Source organism: Mustelus asterias, chromosome 18 (assembly GCF_964213995.1).
Source record: "Mustelus asterias chromosome 18, sMusAst1.hap1.1, whole genome shotgun sequence".
In the NCBI taxonomy this organism is placed as follows: Eukaryota; Metazoa; Chordata; class Chondrichthyes; order Carcharhiniformes; family Triakidae; genus Mustelus; species Mustelus asterias.
This window is the reverse complement of record NC_135818.1, coordinates 18,313,826-18,327,415: the sequence shown is the minus strand read 5'-3', so window position 1 is coordinate 18,327,415 and position 13,590 is coordinate 18,313,826. Positions and strand designations below refer to the sequence as shown.

Below are 13,590 nucleotides of genomic sequence, written 5' to 3'. Positions count from 1 at the left end.
TCTCGTTGCACAAATCTGAACAAAGGTAGGGGTGTTTCTCCCTCTCCTTGGCCAATATTTATCCTTCAACCAACAACATGACCACAATCAGGACATTAACTCTTTCCCAGCTGGAGGAGCTTGCAGTCCAGAGTAATGCATTAGATGGTAGTGGTCAGAGGGGGGGAAAAGGTGTAACGTAGTGCAAAACACAAATCAGTTGCTGTGTTTTCCCACATTAGAACGGTGACCAAGCTTCAACAACAGTTAGATAAAAGCAAAATACTGCGGGTGCTGGAATCTGAAACAGAAACGGAAAATGCTGGAAAATCTCAGCAGAGTCTGACAGCATCTGTAGAGAGAGAACAGAACCAATGGCCGGTATTTTACCATTTCGCTCGGGCGAGGCTCGTAAAATCCCACCCGAGGCCAACCTTCTGCAAGCCGTGCCCGTCCCGATTCCAGGGCAGTGCGTGGCGGTAAAATTCCGGCTAATGTTTAGAAACGTTGGCTTTATCCTCTCTCCACAGATGCTGTCAGCCCCACTGAGATTTTCCAGCATTTTCTGTGTTGGTTCAAAAAACGGTTAGCTGCTGTAAAGCACTTTGCGACACCCGGACATTTTGAGAAGAGCTGTATTTAGGCTAAAGGTTTCTTTAGGAGGGATGAGAGTTGTTTTAAGTCGTATTAACTCAGTTTTGTACTTTGTCCTGCAGCAGAAATCATTCAGAGTTTAAGGCAGGAGGGTGCGGGGAGATGTGGAGTGGGGTGGGTGTGGGGGAGGAAGGGGTGGCATGGGGGAAGAAGGCTGAGAACTTAGTGCCATCCTTTGGCTTTGAACCCGAGATGCAGTCATACAACTTGGCGAGGCAAGCACCTTATCTGTCAGGAGAGCACCACGTAAAGGTTCTTCTTTTGCATTCATGTTAGCCATTACTAACGTCTAATTGTAGTTGTTTTTAAAATGTTTTTCAAAATCAATCCGAGAATAATCATTCCAAACTGCCCTGCGGCCATAGCAACCATATTTCCCCTTTGAGAAAAACGTCACCTCCACCATTCATCTTCCTTCGTATATCCCATTCACCGTGTGGGTCCAATTAAAATTCAGAGTCACCCAAGCAAAAGCCTACTTGTCCATGGAGAAACCACGTTTTGCGATTGAGATTTCTCCCTTGTCCATTCTTCTCACTACTTTGAACAGCAGTGCCGCAGGTTGAGAAGCAAAGGGGGCCGGATAACCTTCCCGGTGCCCAATGCAAACCCCGCACCCCCACCCCCCCCACCCCGTGGCGACAAAGGAGCTTGCCCCAGGATCATGAGTGACCTTCCAAGATGGTGGATGTAATGTCAATCATGTTGTCAAGACCCCAGAGGTAGCCGTCTTCTCTGTTGCCTTCCTGCCATGGTAGCCGGTGGTTAAGAGTCTTTCCGCACGGTAGTCTTGTGGTCTTACCGAAGTCGATGAGCCACACTTTCGCCACCTCGTTCTTGTCGTGAATGAAGAGCAAGGAACTCCCGATGACCTGCAAGGAAGGTCAAAAGTCAAATAGTGTTTGCAAGGTGGCTCAACAGGGAAAAGCAGTTTGGACAGGTTTCTTATTTCCCAAATTTTACTTTTTTTCCCCCTTCTGGGTGAGAAAATAACCGTGGCATTTAGAATCTGGGAACCATAGAATCCCTACAGTGCGGAAAGAGGCCATTTGGCCCATCAGATCTGCATGGACTCTCCAACAGAGCATCTTACCCAGGCCCATCCACCAGCCCACTCCCCCCCCCCCCCCGCCCCCACCACCCGCCCGCCCCACCATAACCCTGTGCATTTCTGTATCAAATTTATTTTCACCAGAACGATGTGAGGACTTCGAGGGCTAAATTATAAGGACAAGGTTCATAAACGTTGCTTGTTTGCCCTCCTTAGCTTATAGGTGATCTGACTGAGGTGTTTAAAATGTTAACAGGATCTGATAGGGCAGATACGGGATAGATATTTCTGCACATGGGGGAAATAAAGGCAAAGAGGAGGTAATTTTCAAATCAGCGCTAGGTTTTTGAGAAGAACAATCTAGAAGCATTTTGTTGCACAAAGGGTTGTGGAAGACCAGAACTTGCTCCCCTAAAAGGCTGCGGATGCTCGGGGCGGGGGACGTGGGGGGGTGGGAGGGGTTATTGGAGATTTTAAGGCTTAGCGATGCTTCTTCTTGGTACGAAAAATGAAGCAAAAACCGCAAAATGAAGTCGAGCTACAGAGCAGCCGCGATCTGACTGACCGGCAGAGAAGGTTCCAGTGACTGACCGGCAGAGAAGGTTCCAGTGACTGACCGGCAGAGAAGGTTCCAGTGACTGACCGGCAGAGAAGGTTCCAGTGACTGACCGGCAGAGAAGGTTCCAGTGACTGACCGGCAGAGAAGGTTCCAGTGACTGACCGGCAGAGAAGGTTCCAGTGACTGACCGGCAGAGAAGGTTCCAGTGGCTGACCGGCAGAGAAGGTTCCAGTGACTGACCGGCAGAGAAGGTTCCAGTGACTGACCGGCAGACTCCTGGAGCTAGGGCTGAAGTGAGAAGGAGTGGGATTTTCCAGTCCTCTTCGCCAGCGGGATGGATTATTGTGGGTGAATACCGGCAGTAGAGAACAAGACCCTTAAGCGGGCAGTAATTACCCACTTGGCATCAGGTCCAGGGGCTTAAGGGGCTGGGCACTGAGAGGGAAGATTGTCCATAACAATTCCTGACTCGACTTAATCAGGAGGTGGCACGGTGGCACAGTGGTTAGCACTGCTGCCTCACAGTGCCAGGGACCTGGGTTCAATTCCGGCCTCGGGTCACTGTCTGTGTGAGGTCTGCACGTTCTCTGTTTCCTCTGGGTGTCCGTGAGTTTCCTCCGGTTTCCTCCCACAGTCCAAAGATGTGCGAGTTAGGTTGATTGGCCATGCTAAAAATTGCCCCTTAGTGTCAGGGGGATTAGCAGGGTGAATGAGGGTTACAGGAATAGGGCCTGGGTGGGATTGTGGTCGGTGCAGACTCGATGGGCCGAATGGCCTCCTTCTGCACTGTGGGGATGATTCTGTGAGGACAGAGCGGGCTCAACCTAAACCCTCACTAACCATGCGGTTACTTCACGACTACCCACGGTTGATGATTTTGTGATTTATGAAATGTGAGAACCTCACTCTGGGTTCAGGCAGTTGTATGGACAACCTTGGCCTGGGGGCCACATGCGGCTCAATATTTATTGGCGCCAAGGCAGCAGAGATTCTTTGTAACTCCCTCCCAATGCCCGGTGTATTCCCCCCTTTCCTCTCTCTCTTGCTGTACCTCACTCAGGAACGGACCCTCACACCCGTACATCCTTACCAATTAGGGAGTGGCAGGTTACATTTATATAGCACCTTTCACAACCTCCGAAATGGCCCCAAAATGCTTTACAGCCAATGAAAGGCTTTTGAGGCACAGTCACGGTTGTAATTTAGGAAAGGGGGGGTAGGTAGCCAATGTGTGCACAGCAAGATCCCACAAAGAGCAATAAGGTAACGACCAGTTTTTTTTGGGGGGAGGTCGGTTAAGGGACAAACATTGTCTGGGACATCGGGGGAATTCTCTCGTCCATCTTCACAACCGAGCTATGAAATCCTTCACAGCCAGGATTTCACTCAATAGTCTCACCACAAAGGCAACAACTCAAACACCTTATATTACAGGCCCAGGTCCCTGGAGGGGAACAGGAGCCACAACCAATTGATTCAGAGAAAGTGTGTTGCTGCTGAGCCACGCTTGATACCTAGAATCACAGAATCCTTACAGTGCACAAGGAGGCCATTCAGCCCATCGTGTCTGCACCGACCACAATCCCACCCAGGCTCTATTCCAGTAACCCACATATTTATCCTGCTAATTTCCCTGACTCTAGGGGCAATTTATCATGGCCAATCAACCTAACCCACACATCTTTGGAGTGTGGGAGGAAACCGGAGCACCCGGAGGAAACTCATGCAGACACGGAGAGAACGTGCAAACTCCACACAGACAGTGACCCAAGGCCGGAATTGAACCTGGGTCCCTGACGCTATGAGGCAGCAGTGCTAACCACTGTGCCGCCGAGGTGAGCTTCCTCTTGTTTGGCTGGGTCACTGCGACAAATCTCAGCCCACTACGATAGGTCGGTTAGAAAGGCTGATACCTCTACCCTGATTTTATCTCCCACAGAGCAGGAGGCACCAGTTGGGATAAATCACAGGCCCACAACTTCCAGTTTAAATGACCACAAAGTCCACGAGAATTACAGGCCCATCATTTGCCAACTGGTGGTTCCTGAGAGCCATTTTAGTGACTTTAGCTACTTTTAAGGGCGTCTGGACAAATACATGAATAGGATGGGAATAGAGGGATATGGTCCCCAGAAGGGTAGAGGGTTTTAGTTCAGTTGGGCAGCATGGTCGGTGCAGGCTTGGAGGGCCGAAGGGCCTGTTCCTGTGCTGCAATTTTCTTTGTTCTTTATTAGTGTCTGCTCAAAGGCGATCATCCCTATAACCCAATGATGGGCAACTTAGGCTGTGAGTGGGCCGCATGAGTGGCCCTCTCCCATCTCAGTGGGCCGCAAGTTTGAAATCGGGTTTGTTCACTAACCCCAGGAATAAGATTAAATACATTTAATACATGCCGAATATTTCAGAACCAGGTATAGAAAACACTGAATCTTTTATATATTAACAGAACTTCAGGTGGTAAAAACAAAAGAAATATTTATACTTTGGACACACGGCTCTCACAGTCAATCTTGTGAACAATCAGCACACACCTCACTTCACTTTAGACTACATGTATGTATCATAGAAACATAGAAGGACGGGGCAGGAGGAGGACACATACGAGCCTGCTCCGCCATTCATCACAATCACGGCCGATCGTCCAACTCAATAGCCTAATCCTACTTTCTCTCCATAACCTTTGGTCCCATTTGCCCCAAGTACTAAAACCTAGCCACCGCTTGAATACATTCAATATATCGCTTCAGTCACACCGATAGGAAAAAAACTACGCGGATGGAAACCAGCAGAATGTGGCAACTCTGCATCTGGGTAACGGCCAGCAAAGTGTCTCGTGGGCCACACCCAGTTGAACCGCATGTGGCCCCCAGGCCAAGGTTGTCCACCACTGACAGAACCGCTCTCCTCGAAGCTTTTTGCTACACACCTCATGCTTTTTGAAGAACTCCGATGATTCCAGAGCTTTCTGGATCTTCTTCAGTCTCGTCAAGTAGGCAGCCTGTGGGTTCAAACAAAGCATGGGTTTACGTGGTCGGTAAGTCAACGTTGGTTGAGGTCAGATAGACACAACGCCAGGACTGGGCAGACCTCAGCTAGACCTCAGCCCCAGGCCGATAGGGTGCTGCACTTGGCCTTTGTTTCCATGGAAACGGGATTGGGAGTCAACCAGAGTTCCTGCTCCTGATTCGCTGGACATTCACAACACCTTCTACCCATCTCTGGGAAACTGAGGATTGAGAGGCTGATTCCCAATGTTCGGACAGCATGGCAGCTCTCACTGCCTGGCTCAGAGAGAAGGAGCGACTAGTTGCAAACTCCGTATGAAAAATGATGAGCAACATATGTACGTGTTTGTGCCATTTCTCTTTCTCAGTGTGGGATGGTCATTTAATCCTTTCTATTGATGCCTTCACCCCAGTATTTGGCATTCGAACCCACTTATTGATGATAACTCACCACAACGTTCTTGTTTCCATCGACAAAGTCAGCAAAGACCTGCAGAATCTGTTCCTTTGTTTTGGTCCTTTTGAAGTTTGTGCTGCCCGTCCTGTCTGCTTTCTGTAACCGAGAGGGAAAACATGATCATACAATCCCTACAGTGCAGAAGGAGGCCATTCGGCCCATCGACAACAATCCCACCGACAACAATCCCACCCAGGCCCTATCCCTGTAACCCCACATCTTTACCTTGTTAATCCCCCTGACACTAAGGGTCAATTCAGCAGGGCCAATCCACTTAACCCGCACATCTTTGGACTGTGGGAGGAAACCACAGTGCCCAGAACAAATCCCCGTAGACATGGGGAGAACATGCAGACTCCACACAGACAGTGACCTGAGGCGGGAATCGAACCCGGGTCCCTGGTGCTGTGAGGCAGCAGTGCTAACCACTGTGCTACCAAGTCACCCATGAGGTGATAGAAGTTTGTCACACTATCAGTAACCCCCACAGCTTGCCTCCTGGACTTGCAGAATTTCACTGGCTGTCCTGTCTGGAGACAATACACATCTCTTTAACCTGTGCTTAATGCTCCCTCCACTCACATTGTCTGTATCTTTAAGACCTGGTTGGCTGTAGAGATTCGCATTCTAATCAGTATTCTGTAACTTGATTTTGTGTCTCTGTGCCCTGTTTGAGAGCACATCTCCACTCCATCTGACGAAGGAGCAGCGCTCCGAAAGCTAATGGTATTTGCTACCAAATAAACCTGTTGGACTTTAACCTGGTGTTGTTAAAACTCTTACTGTGTTTACCCCAGTCCAACGCTGGCATCTCCACATCATGATAGAAGTTTGACAGTCTTGCCAAATCTTAATTGTATCTCGCAGCCCATTCAGTTCCCTGCTCGAAGGGCCGAATGGCCTACTCCTGCTTCTAATTTCTATGTTTGAGGGAGACTCCAGACAGTTTCAATTAAGGATGATGCATCCCATGCTAGCTACTTTCAAACATTTGCTTTACAGTTCCGGCATTTTCCTCTGGGTGCTCCGGTTTCCTCCCACAGTCCGAAAGATGTGCTGGTTGGGGTGCATTGGCCATGCTAAATCCTCCCTCAGTGTAACCCGAACAGGCGCCGGAGTGTGGCGACTAGGGGATTTCCACAGTAACTTCATTGCAGCGTTAATGTAAGCCTACTTGTGATACTAATAAATAAACTTTAAACAATGTCGCTTGATGGTTGTTGCAGAATGTTGGGCATTACCATCCTTGGCACAGAGAAGTGGTGGCGTTACTCTGAATCTAACATCTGCTAAATCTGATGAAGGATTTCCGGGAGCTGTCCCTGAAATGTGCAAAGTTCTGTTGTTGAGGTTGTAAGCAGCGTGTGTAAATGTCTATTATTACATGTATGTGTGAGACTGTATGTTTGTACATGTGTATATATGTATTTACGTATTTATAATGTGTTCATGTATATATAAATAATATCATGTTATAAAATAAATATGTATCCACACACATTATATAAAACAATCGTAATCATCAGCTTATACTGTTTTCCAAAATTCCTGCAATGTACTGCCACTCTCCCTCTCACCACCAGGTGGCGGACTGCTCCAACATTTTGCTCAGGATTCCTGAACCCTTTGTGGTGGCTTTGGGCAGCCCTGGTTATCGATAAGTTACACTTTTGTTGACCCACAATGTCGGCACACTTGTGGAGGCCGAGGGAATTCCAGAGCTCACTGTGCAGGCAGCTGAAGAGATGGACGAGGTAGAGGCCAAATTGGAGGAGCGCAGAGATCTAAAGAGGGTTGTTAGTTTGGGGGACATGCAAGGCCAAGAGGGATTTGAACACAAGGATGAGAATTTGAAAATTGGAGGCATTGATATAGAACCTGGAACCAGTGTCCATCAGTGAGCACAGGACTGATAGGTGAACGAGTCTCGCCTGGGTTAGAACGCGTCTCGTCTGGGTTAGAACGAGTCTCGTCTGGGTTAGAACGAGTCTCGTCTGGGTTAGAACGAGTCTCGTCTGGGTTAGAACGAGTCTCGCCTGGGTTAGAACGAGTCTCGCCTGGGTTAGAACGAGGACAGCTAAAGACACCATTAGAATAGTTGAGTCTGAAGATAACAGAATTATGGATGAGGATTTTGGTTGTGGATAAGGAGAGGGAGAGCTGTGGATGGATGATTTAACAGGGGTAATCTTTGTGATGGAGAGGCAGGGATCAGTGCTGGGTCCACTGTTATTTGTCATTTATATTAATGATTTGGATGAGAATATAGGGGGCATGGTTAGTAAGTTTGCAGATGACACCAAGATTGGTGGCATAGTGGACAGTGAAGAAAGTTATCTCCAATTGCAACGGGATCTTGATCAATTGGGCCAGTGGGCTGACGAATGGCAGATGGAATTTAATTTAGACAAATGCAAGGTGATGCATTTTGGTAGATTGAACCAGGGCAGGACTTAGTTAATGGTAGGGCGTTGGGGAGAGTTACAGAACAAAGAGATCTAGGGGTACATGTTCATAGCTCCTTGAAAGTGGAGTCACAGGTGGACAGAGTGGTGAAGAAGGCATTCAGCATGCTTGGTTTCATTGGTCAGAACATTGAATACAGGAGTTGGAATGTCTTGTTGAAGTTGTACAAGACATTGGTAAGGCCACACTTGGAATACTGTGTGCAATTCTGGTCACCCTATTATAGAAAGGATATTATTAAACTAGAAAGAGTGCAGAAAAGATTTACTAAGATGCTACCGGGACTTGATGGATTGAGTTATAAGGAGAGGCTGAATAGACTGGGACTTTTTTCTCTGGAGCGTAGGAGGCTGAGGGGTGACCTTATAGAGATCTATAAAATAATGAGGGGCATAGACAAGGTAGATAGTCAATATCTTTTCCCAAAGGTCGGGGAGTCTAAAACTAGAGGGCACAGGTTTAAGGTGAGAGGGGAGAGATACAAAAGTGTCCAGAGGGGCAGTTTTTTCACACAGAGGGTGGTGAGTGTCTGGAACAAGCTGCCAGAGGCAGTAGTAGAGGCGGGTACATTTTATCTTTTAAAAAGCATTTAGATAGTTACATGGGTATGATGGGTATAGAGGGATTTGGGCCAAATGCGGACAATTGGGATTAGCTTCGGGGTTTTTTTAAAAAAGGGCGGCATGGACAAGTTGGGCCGAAGGGCCTGTTTCCATGCTGTAAACCTCTATGACTCTATGACTTTGATGGCGGAAGCTTGGCTGGGGAGCCAAACACTGTTCCCACTAAGCTGCACGCGTGCATGACTGCGTGACAACCTGGAAGGTACCGCATAGGCTTTGTTCCATGTTAAATACCACACACGTGTGACCACACCAAAGAATCTAAAGGCATCAAATAGTGAAAAGCTGACAGCACACAGCATTTTACAGGAAAGAGTGGGATCAAACAGGATGCTAAAGACACAACGATCACTTCAGCTTCAGACAGTGGCCGGAGACAAAGAGTTTGTGACAAGGCCTTCAGTCTCTCCAATATTTAACTGGATCAAATTAGGGTTCATCCAATACTGAATATTGGACAAGCAACCTGCCATCTCAGAGACAGTACAGGAGGTTGAGAGGCAGCGATGGGCTGGGTGTTGTAGAAATGGAAACAGTTTCTGGGTGTTTCCCAGGGGCAGCGGCAGGTGAGAAACAGGAGGCGGCCACGGATAGATCCTTGAGGGACACCCCAGAAGTAATGCCCCGGGAAGCAGAGGAGAAGTCCTTGCAGGGGACTCTCAGAGAACGACAGGATGGATGGGAACGCAACCAGGTAAGGTCGTGTCCCGCCCAACTGGATGGTAGAGGCAAGGGCTGAAATTTTACCGTTCCGCCCACCACGGGAATCGGAGCAGGCGAGGGGCGGAACATGGAAAGGTCCATTGATCTTGGGCAGGATCTTACGATTTTGTGATGAGTGAGTCCAGAAAATCCTGCCCAAGGTGTCAGAGGCAAGTGCTGAGAGGGTCACTGGTCTCAAAGACTGAAGAGAGGTCAATGAGAGATAGTTTACATCAGTCACACTCATGCAGAATATTTTCTGTGAATTTAATAAGAGAAATTTCGGCAGATAATTGGCTGGAGAGTTTCAAATGGAGAATGGTGGGCAGAATGGGCAGGTATTTGGAAAATGACAGCTGAAACTCACTGGAGTTTAGAAAGTTGAGGGAGGGTCTGATCGAGGTGTATACAATTTTAAAAGGGATTGATAAAGTAAATGTAGACCAAATGTTTCCTCTTGTGGGGCAATCTCGAACAAGAGGTCACAGGTATAGGTTGCGAGGCGGTAGATTTAAAAATGAGATGAGGAGGAACTACGTCTCCCAGAGGGTGGTGAATTTGTGGAACTCGCTGCTCCATCGCGCGGTGGAGTCTGAATCTTTGAATGGTTTCAGGAGGGAGATAGACAGATTTCTCATTTTAAAAAAGGGGTTATCGGGGTATAGGGAACAGGTGGGGCGGTGGATCTGAGACCAGGGAGAGATCAGCCAGGATGGCGGAGCAAGCTTGTAGGGCTGAATTTTCCCCCTTCTGCTCCTAATTCCTATATTCCTATGTAGCACATTCGATGACTACGGAGAAGAAAACGAGATTGGAGATGGAGGGATTGTGTGTTAAAACAGAGGGAAAACAGGGTTTGCTTTCAGTCAGAATGATGGTTAGAGATTTGAGAGGGAGGAGAGTCAGTAGTTAAGGAGAGGGAAGAGTTTACACTTTCAGCTAACATGTGCCAAAGATGTGTAGGTTAGGTGGATTGGCCATGCTAAATTCCCCCCCTTGTGTCCCAAGATGTGTAGGGTAGGGGGATAGGGCCTGGGTGAGATGATCTGTCGGAGGGTTGGTGCAGACTCGATGGGCCGAATGGCCTCATTCTGCACTGTAGTGATTCTGTGGGAGCGAGGAAGAAAGGGTGAGTGATCAACAGTTTGGTGGGAATATGGTTTCTGGAGCAGGATGAGATTCTCATGGACGAGATGGGTTTGAAGAGGGCAATGGGAGAGAAACCAGGGAGAGATATCCTTCCATTCACCCCACCCACCCCCTCCTCCCCCACCTGTACTCAACACAGAACCATGGGTTAACGCACATCAAAATCTCTCCCAGGACGAGACCAGGCTAACACACCTTAACCCCTTCAATACGAAAGCCGAGTGTTGCTGTAGAACTGAGGGTTTCCCTCCACTGCATGTAACGTGGCTTCAGAACAGCTTGGAGTTTGTGCTCCTGCGTGGTGGGAGCTTGAGGATCAATCTCCACCATTTTCTTGTACATGTCCTTCCGTAACTTTGGCTTCTCTCTGGCTTTCATCAGCTCTTCCTCCAGATACGTCCTATTGAGGGAGCAGAGAGAAATCATAGAATCATAGAAACCCTACAGTACAGAAGGAGGCCATTCGGCCCATCGAGTCTGCACCGACCACAATCCCACCCAGACCCTATCCCCATCACCCCACATATTTACCCCGCTAATCCCTCTAATTTATGCAGTCCAGGACACTGAGGTACAATTTAGCATGGCCAATCAACCTATCCCTCACATCTTTGGACTGTGGGAGGAAATTGGAGCACCCGGAGGAAACCCACACAGATACGGTTAGAACGTGCAAACTCCACACAAACAGTGACCCAAGACCAGAATCGAACCCGGGTCCCTGGCGCTGTGAGGCAGCAGTGCTAACCACTGTGCCACCGTGCTGCCCGTGTGGTACTGATCACACCTCTCGCTGTTTCACTGCACATTCCTCACTGTAACATTCGTTGATATACTCCACATTCCTCAGTGCAGTATACACTGATATACTCCACACTCCTCAGTGCAGTATACACTGATATACTCCACATTCCTCAGTGCAGTATACACTGATATACTCCACACTCCTCAGTGCAGTATACACTGATATACTCCACACTCCTCAGTGCAGTATACACTGATATACTCCACACTCCTCAGTGCAGTATACACTGATATACTCCACACTCCTCAGTGCAGTATACACTGATATACTCCACACTCCTCAGTGCAGTATACACTGATATACTCCACACTCCTCAGTGCAGTATACACTGATATAGCCCACGCTGATCAGTGTATTCTCTGACTCTTACTATCCTTACTGTACCTTATATTCCTCATTCTCTCATCAACCTAATATCATTCAATCTGCTCATTATCATGTTACTCTTCGTAGTGGGAACTTGAATCCTAATTGGGGGTTGTCATTCAGCCCATTTCATCAGTGTCTACACAAAGCATTTTATTGGCTGTTAAACACTCTTGGGCTGTCCTGAGATCATGAAAGGGAGAAAAAAAAGTTACATTTATATAACACCTCCGAGTGTCCCAAAAGCACTTCAGTTTAGTGTCACAAGTAGGCTGACATTAACACGGCAATGAAGTTACTGTGAAAATCCGCTAGTCACTGCACTCCGGCGCCTGTTCGGGTACACTGAGGGAGAATTTAGCATGGCCAATCCACCGAATCAACACGTCTTTCAGACTGTGGGAGGAAAACGGAGCACCCGGAGGAAACCCACACAGATATGGGGAGAACGTACAAACTCCAGACGGTGACCCAAGCCGGGATTCAAACCCGAGTCCCTGGCACCGTGAGGCAGCAGTGATCACCACTTTACAGCCAGTTAAATACTTCTAAAGAGTGATCACTGTTGTGATGTAGGAAGCGCAGCAGTCAATCTGTGCACAGCAAGCTCCCATGAACAGCGGTGTGATAACGGCATGGCGCGTGCGTAATATTGGTGAGGGCTGTGTATTGACAAGGACTCCAGAGACGCCTCCACTCCTTTTCGGAGTTGGGTCATGATATCTCTTATCTTCACGCAAGGGGCAGACAGAGCCTCAGTTTAACCACATCCAAAATATTGCAACCTCTGGCAGTGCGGCATTCCCTCAGTGCGGCAATGAGATCTCAGCCTCAATTTTGACGGTCAAGTTTCTTGAGTGGGACTCGAGCCGACAGCCTTCAGACTCAGAGACGAGAATCCAAATGAACACAGTTGACGCATAAAAAGTGTGATATCTATTTAGGTCCTTCCTGACTGGTGTTTCCAGCAGGTTTAACATGGTTAGCTTCTAAATGTGACCTCAATGGAGAGTGCCCAGGCAATCCAGAGCCGGAAATAGGGGCCTGCAGAACATACCGGGGGAGACACACGAGTTAAGAGCAGGAGTAGGCCACTCGGCCCCCGAACCTGCTCTGCCATTCGATAAGACCATGGCCACTCTGATAGGAACTTCAGCCCCACATTCACACCTACCCCCGATAAACTTTCACCCACTTCTCTCATCTGGTTCAAAGTCAAAGACTCTGGGGGGGGGGAGTTTTCACACCTCCCACAACGCTCAGAGAAAAATAATTCTCATCTCGGTCTTAAATTGGCAACCTCTTACTTTTAAAGAGATTCTGCCAGTCAGGTCAAACATTAAATTCAGGGCCCTTGCAGCTAGATGTAAAATCACAAATTGAAAAACTGTAGGGGAGGTTTTCTGTCGCGGTGGCCAATACTTATCTCTTCACCAACTTCACAAAAAAACAGATCAACTGTTGGTGTTGCGCAGCAAGATAATTTGGCAGTTATGTTCCATCGTGCCCATATACCATTGGCAATCCAGCTGGCCACTATATAGATGGCCAGTCCAATTAGTCACGGTACTGGTCCCAGTCTAGATGGTTATTGGGCAGCACGGTGACACAGTGGTTAACACTGCTGCCTCACAGTGCCAAGAACCTGGGTTTGATTCCCAGCTTGGGTCACTGTCTGTGCGGAGTTTGCACGTGTCTGCGTGGGTTTCCTCCGGGTGCTCCGCTTTCCTCCCACAGTCCGAAAGACGTGCTGGTCAGTTGCATTGGCCGTGCT

At 48.2% G+C, this 13,590-nt stretch overlaps 1 protein-coding gene across 1 annotated transcript in view; it reads right to left on the bottom strand.

Moving 5' to 3' along the window:
* Positions 1 to 1,295: 1,295 nt before the first annotated feature.
* The window catches only part of LOC144506872 (inositol-trisphosphate 3-kinase B-like), a 64,683-nt gene continuing 52,388 nt past the window's right edge, over positions 1,296 to 13,590 (bottom strand). Inside the window, exons 4-7 of the mRNA XM_078233231.1 lie at positions 10,841 to 11,045; positions 5,700 to 5,801; positions 5,170 to 5,241; positions 1,296 to 1,505 (exon numbers count right to left, since the gene is read on the bottom strand). Of these exons, the coding sequence (XP_078089357.1) occupies positions 1,296 to 1,505; positions 5,170 to 5,241; positions 5,700 to 5,801; positions 10,841 to 11,045 (589 nt within the window). The remainder of the gene's footprint in view (positions 1,506 to 5,169; positions 5,242 to 5,699; positions 5,802 to 10,840; positions 11,046 to 13,590) is intronic.